At 41.1% G+C, this 16047-nt stretch overlaps 2 protein-coding genes across 3 annotated transcripts; both read right to left on the bottom strand.

Moving 5' to 3' along the window:
* Positions 1-39: 39 nt before the first annotated feature.
* LOC143489537 (tetraspanin-1-like) lies at positions 40-11233 on the bottom strand. Of its 2 annotated transcripts, XM_076988638.1 has the most exons (9): positions 11201-11233; positions 10916-11015; positions 2322-2398; positions 1929-2144; positions 1656-1730; positions 1454-1561; positions 1115-1240; positions 747-839; positions 40-614 (listed from the first exon to the last, which is right to left on the bottom strand). In XM_076988638.1, exons 3-9 carry the CDS (start codon positions 2376-2378, stop codon positions 555-557), a joined length of 735 nt encoding a protein of 244 aa, XP_076844753.1. In that variant the 5' UTR covers positions 2379-2398; positions 10916-11015; positions 11201-11233; the 3' UTR covers positions 40-554. The 2 variants fall into 2 exon arrangements, with proteins under 2 accessions (XP_076844753.1, XP_076844752.1); XM_076988637.1 differs by lacking the exons at positions 10916-11015; positions 11201-11233 and adding an exon at positions 5221-5356.
* On the bottom strand, positions 10197-16023 carry znf653 (zinc finger protein 653). Its single transcript, XM_076988625.1, has 9 exons — positions 15960-16023; positions 14809-15117; positions 13848-14386; positions 13344-13524; positions 12972-13047; positions 12619-12730; positions 11201-11315; positions 10916-11015; positions 10197-10374 (listed from the first exon to the last, which is right to left on the bottom strand). Exons 1-9 carry the CDS (start codon positions 16021-16023, stop codon positions 10197-10199), a joined length of 1674 nt encoding a protein of 557 aa, XP_076844740.1.
* Between the last annotated feature and the right edge of the window lie 24 nt (positions 16024-16047).

Genomic DNA, 16047 nt, shown 5'->3' with positions numbered 1-16047 from the left:
GGACTTTAATATTGTAAAGAGCTCAAAGACACTATGGTCTCTATTTGGGTAGGCTTGCTTATTTATTGTAGTTTATACAATAAAAGAAGCTACAAATGGAATCAAAATGAGAAATAAATCAGAGCTAAATAAGCAAAATCATGATGTATTACCATTAGCAAAAATAACAGGCTCATAGGATAAACTCTGAGAATAGCTATGATTGGACTCCTTATGGATAATGACCAATAATTCCTCCAAAGCAGCTCTGACTGTAATGTAGACTATATATATTCTAGAAATATGACAGTTATACTAAATATATTCAACTTTAGTTAACTGTGTCCTTGATTACTAATAAAAAATTAAGGTACATTACATATGTTAATATACATATTAAACATATCGAATCATTCATGTAACAGAAATCATATTCATATATATATATATATTTATTTAAAAATCTACAAAAACAACAATCAATTCAGTTTAATTTATTTTAAAAATTGAATGGCTTGCTATAGTCTGTTTATCTGTACATTAGACATCTGGAAGCATAGTCTTTTCTTCAAGATTCAGGCATGTTTTCTCCCTATCTGGCAATATAGGGTCATGGACACAATCATGGCCGCAAGCTACAAGGCAATGAAAAAGCAGAAATGAGAACTTTTATTATGACAACATGATGTAGTGATGTGCTGGACATTAGTAGTGCAACTTGCTTTCTTTTTGCAGTCACACCATAAGGAGGGGGTCAGTTAAATTACCTCAAGAATGGCAATTGCAAAGGCCACCCCTATGATGACAGCAGAATTCCCATCAATCCATTTAGTCAGGGCTGGATAACATCCAATAATATTCTGAGGAAGAAAAAAAAAATTAAATCTTGTTAGAACCATAAAAACAAAACCACGTTGCTTAAAAGTTGCAACTAACCCTAACCCTGTTTTTACGTTTTAGATCAAGCTTTTCATAAACATGAGATCTAGTTAACTTCATTTTACACAACATGGAAATGAATGAAAAACTACCAACTAATGTTGCCTGATCATACACCATCAATGGTTTTATCTACTAATCAGAAGTTAATTGTTTTTCTGCTGTGGTCATTATGCTTAAAAAAAAAATTATTTACTGCAGCTGTGGCATTGCTGTCTTTGCATAGTCCACCATTACAGCACTGGTCCGGATAGAGCTTGTTGTTCTGAACAAAAGGGGATCCTGTGAAATCTGTGTAGTTGTTGAATCCACAGCACTTCATCTGTGGGGGGACACAAAAGAAGTTGGTGTTAAACTCTTCTTAAGAACTTAACTTGAAATAGCCAGTATGGCTTCCATAATATATTTTGGATATTCAACTCTGAAGAATTTGCAATACATGAATACATGATCAGTATTTATGAAAGTAGTAGTAAAATCTCTCCTGCATTAATGACTGCTAATGACAAATTAATGGTTTGTAATGATTACAAACCGTATTCATGGTAGCGTTCCATAGTCCAGTGGAGTCTTTATTGTTTCCATATTCCAACCTAATGCTCTCCACCACTTTGACCCCCACTTGATTGATCACGTTTTGGATCTGAGAGAGAGAGAGAGAATGTCCACAGAACATTATTTATCCCCAGCCAGTCTAAACCAATACCAAACGTAGCCCACTATGTATGCTGACTCACCAGGCCCTTAAAAACCACCAGCACGATTGCTCCAGCAACCTCAGCAATGAAGACGATCAGGACAATGACAAAGAACTGATGGGAAAAAAAAAGCAACAAAAATGGGTCAGAAAAGGTGACAATATGCCAGCACGTCTTGGCTTTGAGCCTGAAGAATGAAAAGCGGCTTTCATTTAGTAGTTTCACTGAAAGAAAACTCAACAAAAGCTAATAGCATAGCACTAGCTGTTGAAAGGGGTGGGGTTTCTTTGTGGTTGCTAGGTGCCGGCCCACCGTCAGGAGCATACACCTGCTCTCACGCACGGCCCCACAGCAGCCCAGGAAGCCGAGCAGGAGCAGCACGGCCCCCAGCGCGATGAGCAGGTAGCCTACGTTCAGGACCTGCTTCAGCTGCTCTGGAGCACCGTTCAGGTTCTGCAGGAAGCCCATCATGGAGCCGCTGTCTACCTTCACCCAGATCCCCACCGCCAGAATGACTGCTCCGGCCAGCTACGTGGGGAGATGGAGAGGGAGGGAGGAAAGGAGAGAGAGAGATAATTATATAATAATAAATATCATAATTAATGTTATAGCTACGCGCTAGTGAGAAGATTTCTCACCCAGACATTTTTAAGTTGGGTCTATTTCATTAGCCTCATTATACAAAAGTACAACTCTTATACTTACAAATATGATACCATTGAAAATAAACATCACTGTTTTCAAAAATCCAAAGCAACCCATCTTCTGTCTGTCTGCTGTACCTGAAATGAAGATACAATCAGAGAATGAAGGAGAACATCTCTGCAGTTTCAGGGGCTATCTAGGTGTCAATGGCTCCATCACACCACATGTAGTCCATAGTGGTGCAGTAAGAACAATAACCTCTGTTAGTTCCCTTAGGGAAATTCCTCTCTGTATTTAACCCATTCAGAGCATAGGGAAGACACGGGGGCAGTTGTAGGGGTAGAGCACTGCAGCCAAGGTGGTTGCTGGTCGCGGGGTTTGAACCACCAACCTTATGGGCCCAAGCCCATGTCTCTAAATGAATGGCATACATCACAGTAGCAGGCTTGCAACTTAAAGTTCAATAATTCCCAAATACTGGTTCCATGGACTGGACAATTACTTCATTCTATTAAACATAAACCAGCCATTAAGTGTTTCCTTGTTGACTGTCAATGGAATCCCAAGTCAAAAAAGAATGTAAATCAAGAAAGTAGTCTTAGACCTACACTTGTGAACAGATTCAGCTTAGACAGAAAACCTTCTGACGTCTCAGAAATCAGTTTCTCGGTAGATAAACACTGGCAAGAATCACTTTATCAAAACCACAAACCACAGTGTACATCAATTAGCACAAACTAAAGAAAAAAGAGCTAAACCCTTACAACTGTGCCTTTTCAAAGAGCTTCGATTAAGTTTAGTGTCACTGAAATGAGACTTAAACTTAGTCTATGTCTGTCAAATTTATAGACATAAATATCAGTCTCCATACTGTGATGTTTGATACTTAGTTACAAATCCTTCACCATTAATGTCAATGTCCTACTTAATGGTTGTGACCCACCAATGTTACCAAATGTGGGATATTCTGGCGTTAATAATACCACTGTCACTTTCTGTTGTTTTCAGGACAGCAATCTGCACTAACTAAAATGCATGAGCACTGGGGTTTCAGTCCATTTTCATCACCAATTTAGACTTGGTATGGGGAGACAACACCTTTAGAATGAAGTGTCAGAACCACCACGTTGAAGTTAGAGAGCACCTTTATGTAGGTGTAGATTATCTAGACCACAGTTAATGGTCCACAGAAGTCATTGGTCAGAAAATGAACTATAAAAATAAAAGGCCATTATGAGACCAAAATGTTGGGAACAGAGGATTCATATACACTATATACAGTCACTATATACATAGTCTGTAAGTTTGTTGATTAACCATAGAAATCATTAAGACATCATTTAAATTATTTGTAATAGAAAGTAACAAAAATAAATAAATATTTATAGCTATCTAAATAAATCCACACTTCTTCATCAAATGCGGTTGTGTTGTTATTGGGATAACCAAAGTGGCTTGTTGGAAATAAAACGCTCCCATAAGTTACCGTCACTTCATGCTAAACCTGTTTTGCAAACTCCGGTAAAATTAGGTCACTGTAAAGGTCAAGATTATAATCTGCAATGGTGTTTTTTCCCCCAGATTTCTCCTTGGGAGAGAAAAATTTCTGAAATTAGATATTAGCCATGATTTTGTAGTCAAAACATGGAATAGGGGTGGAGAGAGAAATGTTCCTCGTCTTTTCACTGGAAGATAGAGGTGAATCGCTGATGTGTTGGGGTCACGTGAGCTTGAGCTGGGCCGGGGATTTTGGTCAAAACAAAAAGTCAGCTAAATTCTGAAAATCTGCATGCGCAGAAGTTGTGTATGAGTCACACCTGCACCTTTCAGCAGGACAACAACGCAGGACAGAAGGAGAAGAATGTAATTGAGACCGTGTGAACGCAAACATGCAGCAGATTGGTGGACAGCAGAGAGGTGGACAGCATAGGAGTGGACAGCAGTGGTGGACAGCATAGGAGTGGACAGCAGTGGTGGTCAGACACTGCCAGCTCTGTCAGTCTTCAGCTTCACTAGCCGAAAGGTCTACACTGAAATAACTAAGTAATTAAGTACCTGAAATAAGAAAAGTTTAATTAACTAAACTGACATAAAGTAAGTGGTCATCCTCAGAGCACATGATTTTGAAAATAATATGATTTTTGATCATCTATTCGAGAAACAAATGAAAATTAGTGCTCACAAGCAGCATGAAAAACCTGCTCTTATAATACCTAAAGTGACTCAACCAATCACAAGCAGGTTTCAGGTATTAAATCTAGCACACTCAACTTCCTTTCTCATCATCAGAACTTCCCTTGAGTTTCCTTTATGGACTCTTACTACTGAGGTCAGTAGTTATGGTGGTAGATTAATCACACGGTGTTAAGACAACACTGCACTCTCAGGAGCTTTATGTTGCTGTGGCCTTTGTTGTTGTGACAGCGTCCCACTCGTTTCTCTCCCTAATGACGGCTGCCTACTGTACTACCCCAACGCACGCGCAGAAACGCCAGGCACTGTCAATACTCCAGGTTTCCATCACACTCCGCTAGCTGCTGAGGAAGCCCAGTAATCTACTAACACTGCAGTCACATTCAACCAACCTGAATCTTCGGTCCCCCAGTAAACACAAAAGTCAACAGCAAATCAGGAGCAGAGTGGGTCCTTCAGTAAGTCCTGGAACAGTTTGCTATTCACTATCTGTGTCTTAAGTGGAGAACCGAACATGCCTACTGGTCCACATTTTCCTAGTGCTTTGCATAAAAAATATTTAACAGCTCTTCATAAAAAAAGATCCAGGAATCAAAATACCCCAAGTAGAACACCTTACTTAATTCAAACCAAGCCTGGCTACGTCTGGTTAGGGTAGATTAATAGTTGTCCACTGAGCCTGAGAGACATTATTTTGAAGTGGAAGAGAGAGAGAGAGAGAGAGAGAGAGAGAGAGAGAGAGAGAGAGAGAGAGAGAGATTCCTACCTTCAGTGGAGATTTGAGGAGAGTAGAATTACGGGAGGGTGTTCACTAGCACAGAGAATAACAGAACGTGACCAAGAAACAAGAAGCGCAGACTCGTCTCTCTATCTCTCTCTCACTCGGTCTCCACTCCGACAGGTTTGGTCGAGGGATGGAGGGGGAGGGGGAGACAGAGAGGAGAGGAGGGTGAAGCAGGTAGGAGGAACTCGCTCTTCCCTGTGGAGAAAGTCCCACCTGAGAGGGTAGGGCCATGACGTGAGACAGGTACACAAACACACCCAGGTCGTCTACTCATGAAGACAAGAATGCTAACTTAACGTATCTAAACAGCACGGAGTCAGTGTAGTGGCTGTTTTAGAGACAACTGAGGTACTAGAGGATAGCCCCATGTAAAAGTTCTGGTGGATTTTATCTAGAAAACATCTAGAGTTAAACATTACAGTCTGGTTAAAACAGAAAGCCATTTATAATACTCAGATTTCTGTCTGAGTAAAAATGTTTCTTATTACAGATATGCAATAACTCAATGGACCAATATATTAGTGTGATATCAGTGAAATACTGAATACAGAGTAAAATACTCTTGAATTAGGTATTCAGAGCGACCCAGTAAAAGCAGGGATGAGGCTCTGAAAATAGAAAGGTATTGCTTAGATCTAGTAAATTAATGAAATAGAAGCATATTTGGTAACGGATTCATCTCATCAAAGCCATCAGACTTAGGGTCTACCTGAAATGCAAGTTTATCAGAACTGATCTGTGGTAAATTCTGTGATTCTATTAAGATTCTATTATGAGATTCAAGATTATATCATGATATATCAAGTCTCATGTTATTTATTTTCATTCCAAAACCACAAACTCATATTGTATTGCATTCATATATAACAACAAAACAAGCACTAATCTTTTTATAAATACCTATCTGGTATTTTACCTGGGTTTAAACCCCCCAACCAGAAAATCAGGTTTCACTTTTATATAGATTAAAGGTAATCTCTTACAACGAGGTTAACCAACACATGCTTTTCACACAAACAGACCCTAAGGCTATGAGGAATTGCCAGTTTTTTTTTTTTTTGCTATTTCAGATAATCTCTGTCCAGTATGTAGTATGTAGTCTGTGTCTGATGTCCAGCTTGCTAAAGATTAGTGCAGGATGATATGGACAATATTCTGTTTCTGAAGTTCGGAATAAAACATACAATGAAGTGCATTAGAGGAAATGCACTTCATTTAGAGGACAGTTTTCCTCTAACTGTAATTGAATAGAATATATGTCAGTCAAATAGAGCATCTCTATATATTCGTAAATTATTACATTTTATTATTACACCACAAGCCTCTACAATTTTAGGTCACTTTGTAGTCCACAAACACGACTATTACATTGGAACTAAATGCCCAATATTGTTATAGACAGAGTTCTCCTGTCTGAAATCAAGGTCAACACCACCCAGTCCACAAACACCTTTTTATTTATTTCATCACCAACAAACCTGTCCCTTTTTTATCATTATGTACATAACCATTATCTTTTAATATTATATTTTACATTAAAAAAATCAAACTGAAACTAATAAACAGAATTTGGCTACCAACTCCACTCTAAAAAATAAGCTGATTTTATATGTATAGTACATATTTGATTTACATACAAGAAATAGCACATATTCGTCAGGTGGCATATACAAACTAAAGGACAGGAACAAAAGAAAGAGAGAGGAGGTTGTAAATATAAGAGTGGGAGATTGTTTTCCCTGAGCAATGAAGCGTTTTATCACAGTCACTTCCTTGTGAGGTCAACAATGCAGCTCCTTTTAAGGGAAATAAAACAAAGGAAAAAGCAGGTAAATGACACTGTTTGCATTAGTTTCGAGACCTGCCTCTCTGCATGAGACTCGAACAATGAGAAGTGTATTTGTGAACCACTGCAGGGAAATGCAACCAAGCTCTGAATGGGCCACCTAGCGAATGACCGAAAGAAGGAAAATAAGCTTCACAGCCTTTGGGAACACACGTGCGTACACAAGCACTGTTAACCTGCTATATTTTCACTGCATCTCTGAGAACAGTGTGAACTATATTTTAAGGTATTGCTTAAATTGTAAACTGAGAAAAATGAATGTTCAGAAGAATGATTTTTTTTAAACAGAGTGGATTGGTTAAAATGACTAATAACACTGGTCAACAATTTTGCATCCTGTAACAAAAACAACTGTTTATTACGTATTTTTGCACATTTTTGGATTTTTGAATCCAAATTTCTCTATAACCCATAATTTTCTATTACAGTATATTCATATGCTTAAGTATAGTATGGTAAAGCAGTATCAAATAAAGTGGGTTCCCGCTGTGTTGGCAGACAGGACACTGAAGAAGGCCAGGTAGTCAAAACATACACTGTAGAAGGATGTTCCTGAGGCCAGGTAGTCAAAACATACACTGTGGAAGGATGTTCCTGAGGCCAGGTATAGGCTAAACGTATACACTGTAGAAGCAAGTATGTTCATGCTTTAAGTGCAATAACAGCCTTATTTATGAATAATACTTCACTTAAAATTTTGACTTCACATCACATTTAACTGCCCGGTCACTTAAAAACCATACATAATACATTTCTAAAAACAAATTTGAATTCAGAGTTTAAAAAAAGCCCTGTAAGGTCCACCTGTTTTAGTTTGTGAAACAAAGTTAAAACGTTTGCCCAGTGTAATAAGTGAAAGTAATGACAGTGCAGCTAAGACTACACTAACCAGAATGCTGCACGGTGGCCATGTAATTAAGAATTACAGTCAAAGTCATATGTACAACGGGTGAATTTGTCACATTTCAACAGTCACTTCTGAAAAGTCAGAAAATGTAGCAGAGAAGATAGTTGTAGCTACGCTAGAGATCCTTAGCTTAACATCACGTTATGATGACCAGTATATTGAAACCTGTCAGTGAAGCACGACACTACCAAGCACAGTGCAGTCTGTAAGAAAGTAGATACAACAACTGGTAGTATTTCTACTCAATACTAGAATCACTTGGGTTTCAAATTAAGCAGTGAGTATAAAGTTAAAGTGCAGAATGTCAAATTTCACAGTTCTTCCACATCAGGGGCCAGAAGAAAACTGGAATATCTGTGATGTTTAATACTCAGTTGAGTCCACAAGTCACAGACGTCAAGAAACGACTGTCGCTGTCCTGGGGATATGGTGATACGCTGGCAGGTGTGACTTGCAGGCATTTTCAGTTCCTTGTGTGGACGCTCCTCAGTACGATATTAACAATTCATTATTATTAATTCCCTTTCAAAAGAAACAGTAGGTGATTTTCAGCAGATTATTATGGTCAGCGTGAACCTTGGTGATAACTGGAGTGTCTGGGAAGACAACGATCCCAAGTGCACTTCCAAGTCTACCAACCTTGGTTAAAGAAGCAATCCTGGAATGTCCTGCAGTATATTTATGTCTCCATATTCAAATCCTATAGAAAATCTTTGGTAGGATTTACATAAAGTAGTTCCATTACAGAAGCCATCAAACCTCAACGAGAAGCCACGAGGAGAATGGGCAAAGATTCTGTAACAGAATGTGTCAGCAACTCAATATTCTTCCTGTTTACTCAGACACATTGCTGGACATTTTCATTCTGTTCTATACACACCAAGACAATATCTTTTAAGGGGAGGTTGAATAAGTACAGTAGCAACTGTAGTAGCTTTCTTCAGCTCATCGTCCTACAGCATCGACTGTGCTACGCAGCTTCTGATTAAACAGTAATTGCAAATAACTTTATGGTCATTGTGTATACGCAATGTGATTCAGTAGATTTCAAAAGGTTTCTGCACAGAAGCTGCTGTCACTGTTGGCAGTTCCTTTTTTATGCACACATTCTTCATGCCATCAGTCTGGTACTGGTGTCGGTGGGCCCTGGACCTTTTCTGTCTCTATGGTAGGTGGCATTTTGTATTTTCCCCCTGAACGGCAATCTTCCACACCTTTACCACTATATCCCAGATAGTGTTCTTGATACATTTAAGTACTTCTTCATGGGAATATATACTTAAAGTCACCCACTGGTTTTCTCTCAGATACTTGATATTGCTTGGATTTTGTTGTTTTTTTAAATCATTGATAACTATCATTCAACCACATTGATTTCGATGCTCAGTGTTGAAATGTTACTGGCTGTTGCTCTGGTTGAGTTACTCAACTTTATGATGGCCTGTTTTAATGATACTGACAATTCTCTGGTTCTGATGTTGCCAGAGACTCCACATACACCATCCTCCTTTTCACACTTTCTTACCATCTGTAATGATGCACATCTGGCCATAAAACAAACAAACAGTCAGTTGTTCAGATAAGTATCTGTTGAGAGGAAAAATAACTTAATAAAAATACACATATATACCCTCTAGTCACACCAGACATTCTGCACCATATCATCACTGATGTTTTCACTTAAAATCAAGTGTGACTGAGTAAAAAGCAAAGGTCACAACGCTCAAACGTATTATCCAATATCTTATAAACTGTGCTTATAGAACAGCTAAGAACAGGTTTGATATTAGCAATCTTTAGTCTTGAGGACTTTACTGACGAGTGACTCGTCATCCAGAACCAAAGACTATAAACTGCGTAAAGAGGGGGACACTGGCATACAAACGAGGGTGCAAATGTCCATATAAAATAACATAAAAACAGCTCAGAGCTTCACCATGGAGGCTGCGTCCAGCACAGCATGCAGATAAAACGTCCAAAATGACCTCTTTGGTTTAACCCTGACCGTCATCAACTGCTTGTGTCAGCTGTTGGCTCGTTCTATGGTCCTTTCTTTATGTTTCCATCCTTCCTTCATCCTCCTCTCTCCTCCACTTTCCTGGTGGAGTTCTCCATCATCAACTGCCAGAACCGTCAATAACCAGCTTAGTTAAAACAGGTGCCAACACGATTTCCGATCGCTCGCCGCGCCTCTTGCTGTCCATCTCAAGACGTTTGTTTGTCTGGGTGGCTCTTCAGCTTGTGGAATTTGACGCTGTCGAGCTTCTCGAAGCGCTTGCCACAGTGCTCGCAGGTGAAGTTGTACTGTGCCTCGGTGGAGTGCTTTTTCATGTGCCAGTTGAGCGACGCCCGCTGTCGACACTGGTAGCCACAGATCTCACACCTACGGGGACGGACCCGGCACGTCCCACAGGGGTTCAGAGAGATCGCACAGCAGATTTGTGGCTTTAATATTTACATTTACGGCATTTGGCAGACGCCCTTATCCAGAGCGACTTACATTTTTATCTCATTTTTATACAAGTGAGCAATTGAGGGTTAAGGGCCTTGCTCAGGGGCACCTCAGTCATGTCCTCAGGTCTGGGAATCGAACCTGCGACCCTCCGGTCACAAGACCAGTTCCCTAACCGCTAGGCCATGACTGCCCATGACTGCCCTGCCTATAATACTTGACCAGAGCAAAATTTGGCCTTTATCTGATTAAAGTAGTTTAGTCTGTAGACAGAACCTTGGAGGTAATATGCACACCCATGGTAAAACACTCTGGATATCACTTCAGATCACTCTTTGTCTTGTCATTTTAAAACAGAATCATAATCAATGGATAGCAATTCAAATCATTCATAAATACTGAGAAAGTCACAATGACTATATAGTGCAAAACAAATACACAGCCTTTAGATTAAAAGGCAAACGAAACTTACTGTAATGGCGTCTCTCCTGTGTGGGTGCGTCTGTGCACCTCTAAATGGTTCTTGCGTTTGAAGGACTTGCCACAAGTCTCGCATATGAAGTCTCGCACTCCTGAACACAAAACAAAGAGTCAGCTGCATTTTTGCTTTCAGCAATTTAAAACACTTTAAACAATAGGTTTTCATGTTAGAGAGCTCTATCAAAGGATTGTCAAATGCTTACTGGCCATGCATGGCTCAAAACAACCAAACATTTTGATTCGCCCAGAACACACACACAATGCAGAGGAGGAGTACCTGAGTGAATGATCATATGGCGATGCAAATGATTAGAGAGGTAGAACTTTTTCCCGCACCCTGGATGTGGACACACCTTCGTCCTGCCTTTCCTGTGCACCAGGTTCACGTGGTTCTGCAGGAGACAGACCAGCACAGTGACTTCACTTACACTTAGCAAAGAAACACAGTGTCTATTATTGCTTGGGTGTGTACATGTTCCTCATTCTGTGTCACGGTCAGCGTTTGCAGATGACAAAGCCCTTTTCAAAATACAAAAGATCTCCGATACCAGGTTCAAACTACAGGCAAGCCTATCCTTTTCATCTGTATGCAAATTAACTCAAATTTGGTAAACACCCAGTTCTGAATTAAATCAGCATAAAGATTACCTGGCAACCAAGGCAGTAGAGGAAATTCAAACATTCATAGGGCATGACGGGGCAACAAAACGGTTGTCAGGACACCAGAGTAACGGATAATGAAGGTCGCGGAGGGCATTAGACCTTCAGCAATGTTTCCAGGGGTAACAAACACTTTCCACGGAAAGAACTGATGGGGTGAAGTATTTGTTTTGAACAGCAGATGGATTATGAAATGTTATGCCACAATTAAAAAGCATAGCTAATAGTCCAAGGGACTTTTATTGTGTACTTTTGTGAGTAGGCAGTAGTTACATTTTCCTCTGAGAATCCACATCATGACCAGGACGACAAAAATACAGCAGTTACAAACAACACACTCATGGCAGCAATGTTATTACGAAAGCCCTACCTTAATACACCCTACTCTTTACACTTCTTTAGTGCAGCCTGAACACTTCAGGCTTTAGTGCAGCCTGAACAGATCCTGACCACAGGAAAACTGGATCGTCCACTCTCAACACACCAACACTGACATCATAGTGGCATGATAGTGGGTGTTGAACTGGTGGGTGTTTATCAGGGCCAGCTGTGTTTTTACAAGTGTCAGTGTCACTTCTGGTTTGAGAGTTTCCTGCCACCTAAACGTATACAGTGAACAAAGTTCCTGTGGTTAGACACAGGGCTTTGGTAAAGTCATCCAAAGTTTGCTTCAATGTGATTAATTTGGCCCACAAGAAAACAAAGCTTCTACTGAAATGTCTACAGTGTGCATACTGTTTTACCAGTATATTACTGTTTTATTGGCTCTCTCAGCCCATAACAGACTTTGGTCCCTTAGGAAAAATGTTTGGGAGCCCCTGGACAGAGAGGGACTTACAAATTGGTTATGGCACAGTCCATGGTGTATGAACTGTACACACCTACGAGGCCAGTTGGTAAGTCTGTTGCTTAATGCACTATTAAGCTTCTTAAGTGATACTCAGTAGTGTTTTGGTCAATTTGAGGCAGAAACAGTGACTTCCTGCTTCACGCTGACCGACCGTCCACACGTTGGCGTCAAATGTTGAGCCTCACCTGGAAGCTACTAATAGCCACATACACTTGGCTGCAGCCCTCGTAAGGACAGTGAAACATCTTCAGCATGCCGTCAGCCTCAATGACTGGACCTCTGCGGCTTCTCTTGGACCTAGATTGCATGACCACACACACACACACACACACGGACACGGACACTTTTTTTTTGGAGGGAGCTTAATCAGGTTGAAAATATTGCCTTCACTGGAGCTTGTAATAAATCAACATTAAGAATGAGGAAATTCAAACTTTAAAGAACCTTCATGCAATTGAAGGCAGTGAGTCAGAAATCACACAGTCCACCATCACTGTCCACACATGCCTACAGGTGTTTAAGTGCACGTCACACACACCTGTTAAGCACACGCTGCAGAGCTCTCTGGTTGTGTGATTCTTCACTGGACTCCAGAAGCTGCTTCTCACTCAGGTCTGGAACCAGCATAACACCATTATAATAAAACTTCAATACAAATGTTACAACATCCACTGAATTGCAGTGCTTAATTTTACTTGTGAAATGAGTTCACTTTTTTAGTAGTACATTTCAAGCATGTTTTAAAAGGTACTTAGATGTTTGTGGCAGTTAAAGCAGATCTTGAGTTGGGAGCACATACTGCACTGAACAACCGAATTAAAACACTCTTGAACTTCACAAATCTTAGACTACTTGAGTCTGATATGCTGCCTTTATAATGAATAATGCAAAGTGTACGTCTCTCTCTCACCTGAGATGGCGTCTGTCTCTGGCATGCCGCTACGTAAGACCGCCCCTGATTGACACACCTGGTTGTAAGCCACGCCCTCAATGACCGTACATGTGACTTCTTCCACATCTCCAGCACCCATGTTGAGCTGAATGCCTTCAGATGCTAGAGCTTCATAACTGGGACCTGTGATTATGATCAGCTGGAGAAGCAGTAAGAGAGCAATAGAGAAGATCTTCAATCTGTTCATCTGCAGACGGTAGAATCTAAAGTGATATTTCTAACGAACAGTAACTCCTGGACCCTGATGCTTTTGGCAGACAAAGCTCTGTAACCAACTGTTTATATTATGGTGGCATCTAGCATCATCCATCAGAAGCATTCAAGTCATTATATTTAGGAAAATGCAGGAAAAGTAACCCCAGTCCCATCTCAGAAGTTATTGTATGGGCAAGCACTATGTTTGTATAGCTTGCTGGTGAGATTGTGTTTAATCCAGTTGTGCCATGTTCTCACACGACCTACCTGAGGTCCCTCCAGAGTGGCACGTTCATCTGGAAGCTCACAGCTGCCCACCATGTTCTGCAGCGCCGGACTCTCATACAGCTCCTCCTGCACCGGCGCTCCTGCCATCGGTGTGTGAGCCATGTCTCCCGCGTGCATCTGTGCCCCGCCCTCTTCCACACGCCCCCTCACCTGAGCGTCCCCGCCCTCCCCTTCCAGCCCGTCCGCCACGGCCGCCGTGACCACCACGCACTCGTAACCCTCCGGCACCGTCCCGCTCCCGCCTTCCACTCCGGCCTTGAGATCTCCCACATCCTCCGCAGGGAAGCCGTCCGTCACCTCCTGGCCCAGGGCTCCACTTTCGGCTTTGAACATGGCAAGATCGGCCTCTCTGTCTACCTCCACCTCCCACATGGCCTGGTTCCCCAGTGGACGTAGCGGCGTGACGGGGAGGCGGTGAGCTGCTGGGGCCCCGGGCAGCTGGGCGAGTGCTGTTGAGGACATGTGATGGGCCGCATCTGCCACTTGTGCTGTAGCGTTCTCCAACTCTTCCGCTGCATCTGGACAATAACACACATTTACATTTGTTGTCCCGCACACCGATTACTGATGGGAGCAATAAAATCTTGTGTTTAAACAAATTTGAAGTTGTAGTATTCATTTGCATGACATTCAAATTAAAAACAGGCTCTTTAAAACAGGTCACATGAACCATTTCAGTATAACATTGTATTCTACCTGTTTAAACAGGCCTTTGATTAATTGTTCAGGTGTATTGTGCCATTTTAATGCGTATGAAATTTCCATTTTATTGTTTGTATCCTTTGTAAAGCATTTTGTGACAGTTGTCTGAGATAAATGCTATATAAATAAATTTTACTTACTTACTTCAACCTTAGCATGAAGAACACAACTAAAGTGTAGGTGTACTTTAGAGTAGGCTAGGCTATGAGCTAAGCTTTGGATTATGATAGAAATGTACCTGGCAGCCTTTGGTTGAGCGTTCTTTGACTAGCGCTAGTGCTGATGCCCATAGCTGTTGCCATAGTCTCTGCAGCGCACTCTAATTCTTCACCAGCATCCTCCTCTGCCTCAGAATCACTGACGCCCCCTGCAGGCCAAGAGATGTGCTGTACAAAGGAATGCTCAGCGTCGCACTGCCAAAGCACAGAGGTGGACAGACCCAGTCTGGGTTCTACTGCCCGCAGTTCTGGCTCATGGGGACACGTCTGGCAGTGCTCCCGATACCAGGACACCAGGCTCTGCAAGGAGGTGATGGCCACCTTCTTCCCTGCAACACAAATAAATGAAAATCATGGTATAGTAGGTTTTCAAAATTTGACAAATAAAATGTTCCCCCAGTATACATTTACATTTATGGCATTTGGCAGACGCCCTTATCCAGAGCGACTTACATTTCTATTTCATTTTTATACAAGTGAGCAATTGAGGGTTAAGGGCCTTGCTCAGGGGCACCTCAGTCATGGCCTCAGGTCTGGGGATCGAACCCACGACCCTCCAGTCACAAGACCAGTTCCCTAACCACCAGGCCATGACTGCCCAATTATAATTAATGATAGGCTTTGTCTTGTGTGTTGGAATTGATGGTATCATTACCCTAGTCATTGTAAAATGGGTCAAGTTGTGTCTGAATTATACGAGTCTAAAATGAGGAAATGTGTGAAGACCAGGAAGAGGTAAACAGAATGTGTGTGTGTGGACGAGAGACAGGAGGACACAACCTCTTTTCCCTCCGATACCCTCTAGTGACCTCGAATTCTGCCTTGTGATAAAAGAGCAAACTCATTCAAAGGTTAGGGCTTATTATAGCCTAGTTCATTTACATTACAGGAATTTCCCTCTGGGATCAATAAAGTATGTATGTATGTATGTGTGTATGTATGTATCTATCTATCTATCTTTCTAGGTTAAGAGAGTGAGGCTGCTGCAATTAGTTTGCATCATTTATTCTCATACAATGATTCAGCTAGTGACCCTGATTTATGTCTGAATACAATAAGTGGTGTAGCATGGCACTGTGTGATTCAGAGCTCAGACAGCTAGATAAACTAGATTAGAGTATTATTTCAACATGCATGAATCCAGGAAATATCTTGATGAATGTGATCTTACCCTTTTTCTGATTCCTGCACGTATCTGGAATGTTCTTTTTCCTGTCAGTCACAACAGAGGACATCACTAAAGTGTTCACGGTTAAGGA

The sequence above is a fragment of the Brachyhypopomus gauderio genome, unplaced genomic scaffold (genome assembly GCF_052324685.1).
Source record: "Brachyhypopomus gauderio isolate BG-103 unplaced genomic scaffold, BGAUD_0.2 sc63, whole genome shotgun sequence".
NCBI classification, from domain to species: domain Eukaryota; kingdom Metazoa; phylum Chordata; class Actinopteri; order Gymnotiformes; family Hypopomidae; genus Brachyhypopomus; species Brachyhypopomus gauderio.
The sequence above is the reverse complement of the archived record's forward strand: the minus strand, read 5'-3'. Positions and strand labels throughout refer to the sequence as shown.

What these genes read in the sequence shown, in the direction of transcription:
- LOC143489537 (XM_076988638.1), bottom strand. Translation starts at nt 2,378, where the DNA reads ATGGGTTGCTTTGGATTTTTGAAAACAGTGATGTTTATTTTCAATGGT. An exon ending in GGAACGCTACCATGAATACG is followed by an intron (nt 1,241 to 1,453) that starts GTTTGTAATCAT and finishes GTCCCCCCACAG; the next exon opens with ATGAAGTGCTGTGGATTCAA. An exon ending in ACAGCAATGCCACAGCTGCA is followed by an intron (nt 840 to 1,114) that starts GTAAATAATTTT and finishes TTTCTTCCTCAG; the next exon opens with AATATTATTGGATGTTATCC.
- znf653 (XM_076988625.1), bottom strand. Translation starts at nt 16,023, where the DNA reads ATGTCCTCTGTTGTGACTGACAGGAAAAAGAACATTCCAGATACGTGC. An exon ending in CCACTCTGGAGGGACCTCAG is followed by an intron (nt 13,525 to 13,847) that starts GTAGGTCGTGTG and finishes CTGCTTCTCCAG; the next exon opens with CTGATCATAATCACAGGTCC. An exon ending in CCATATGATCATTCACTCAG is followed by an intron (nt 11,016 to 11,200) that starts GTACTCCTCCTC and finishes TTTTGTGTTCAG; the next exon opens with GAGTGCGAGACTTCATATGC.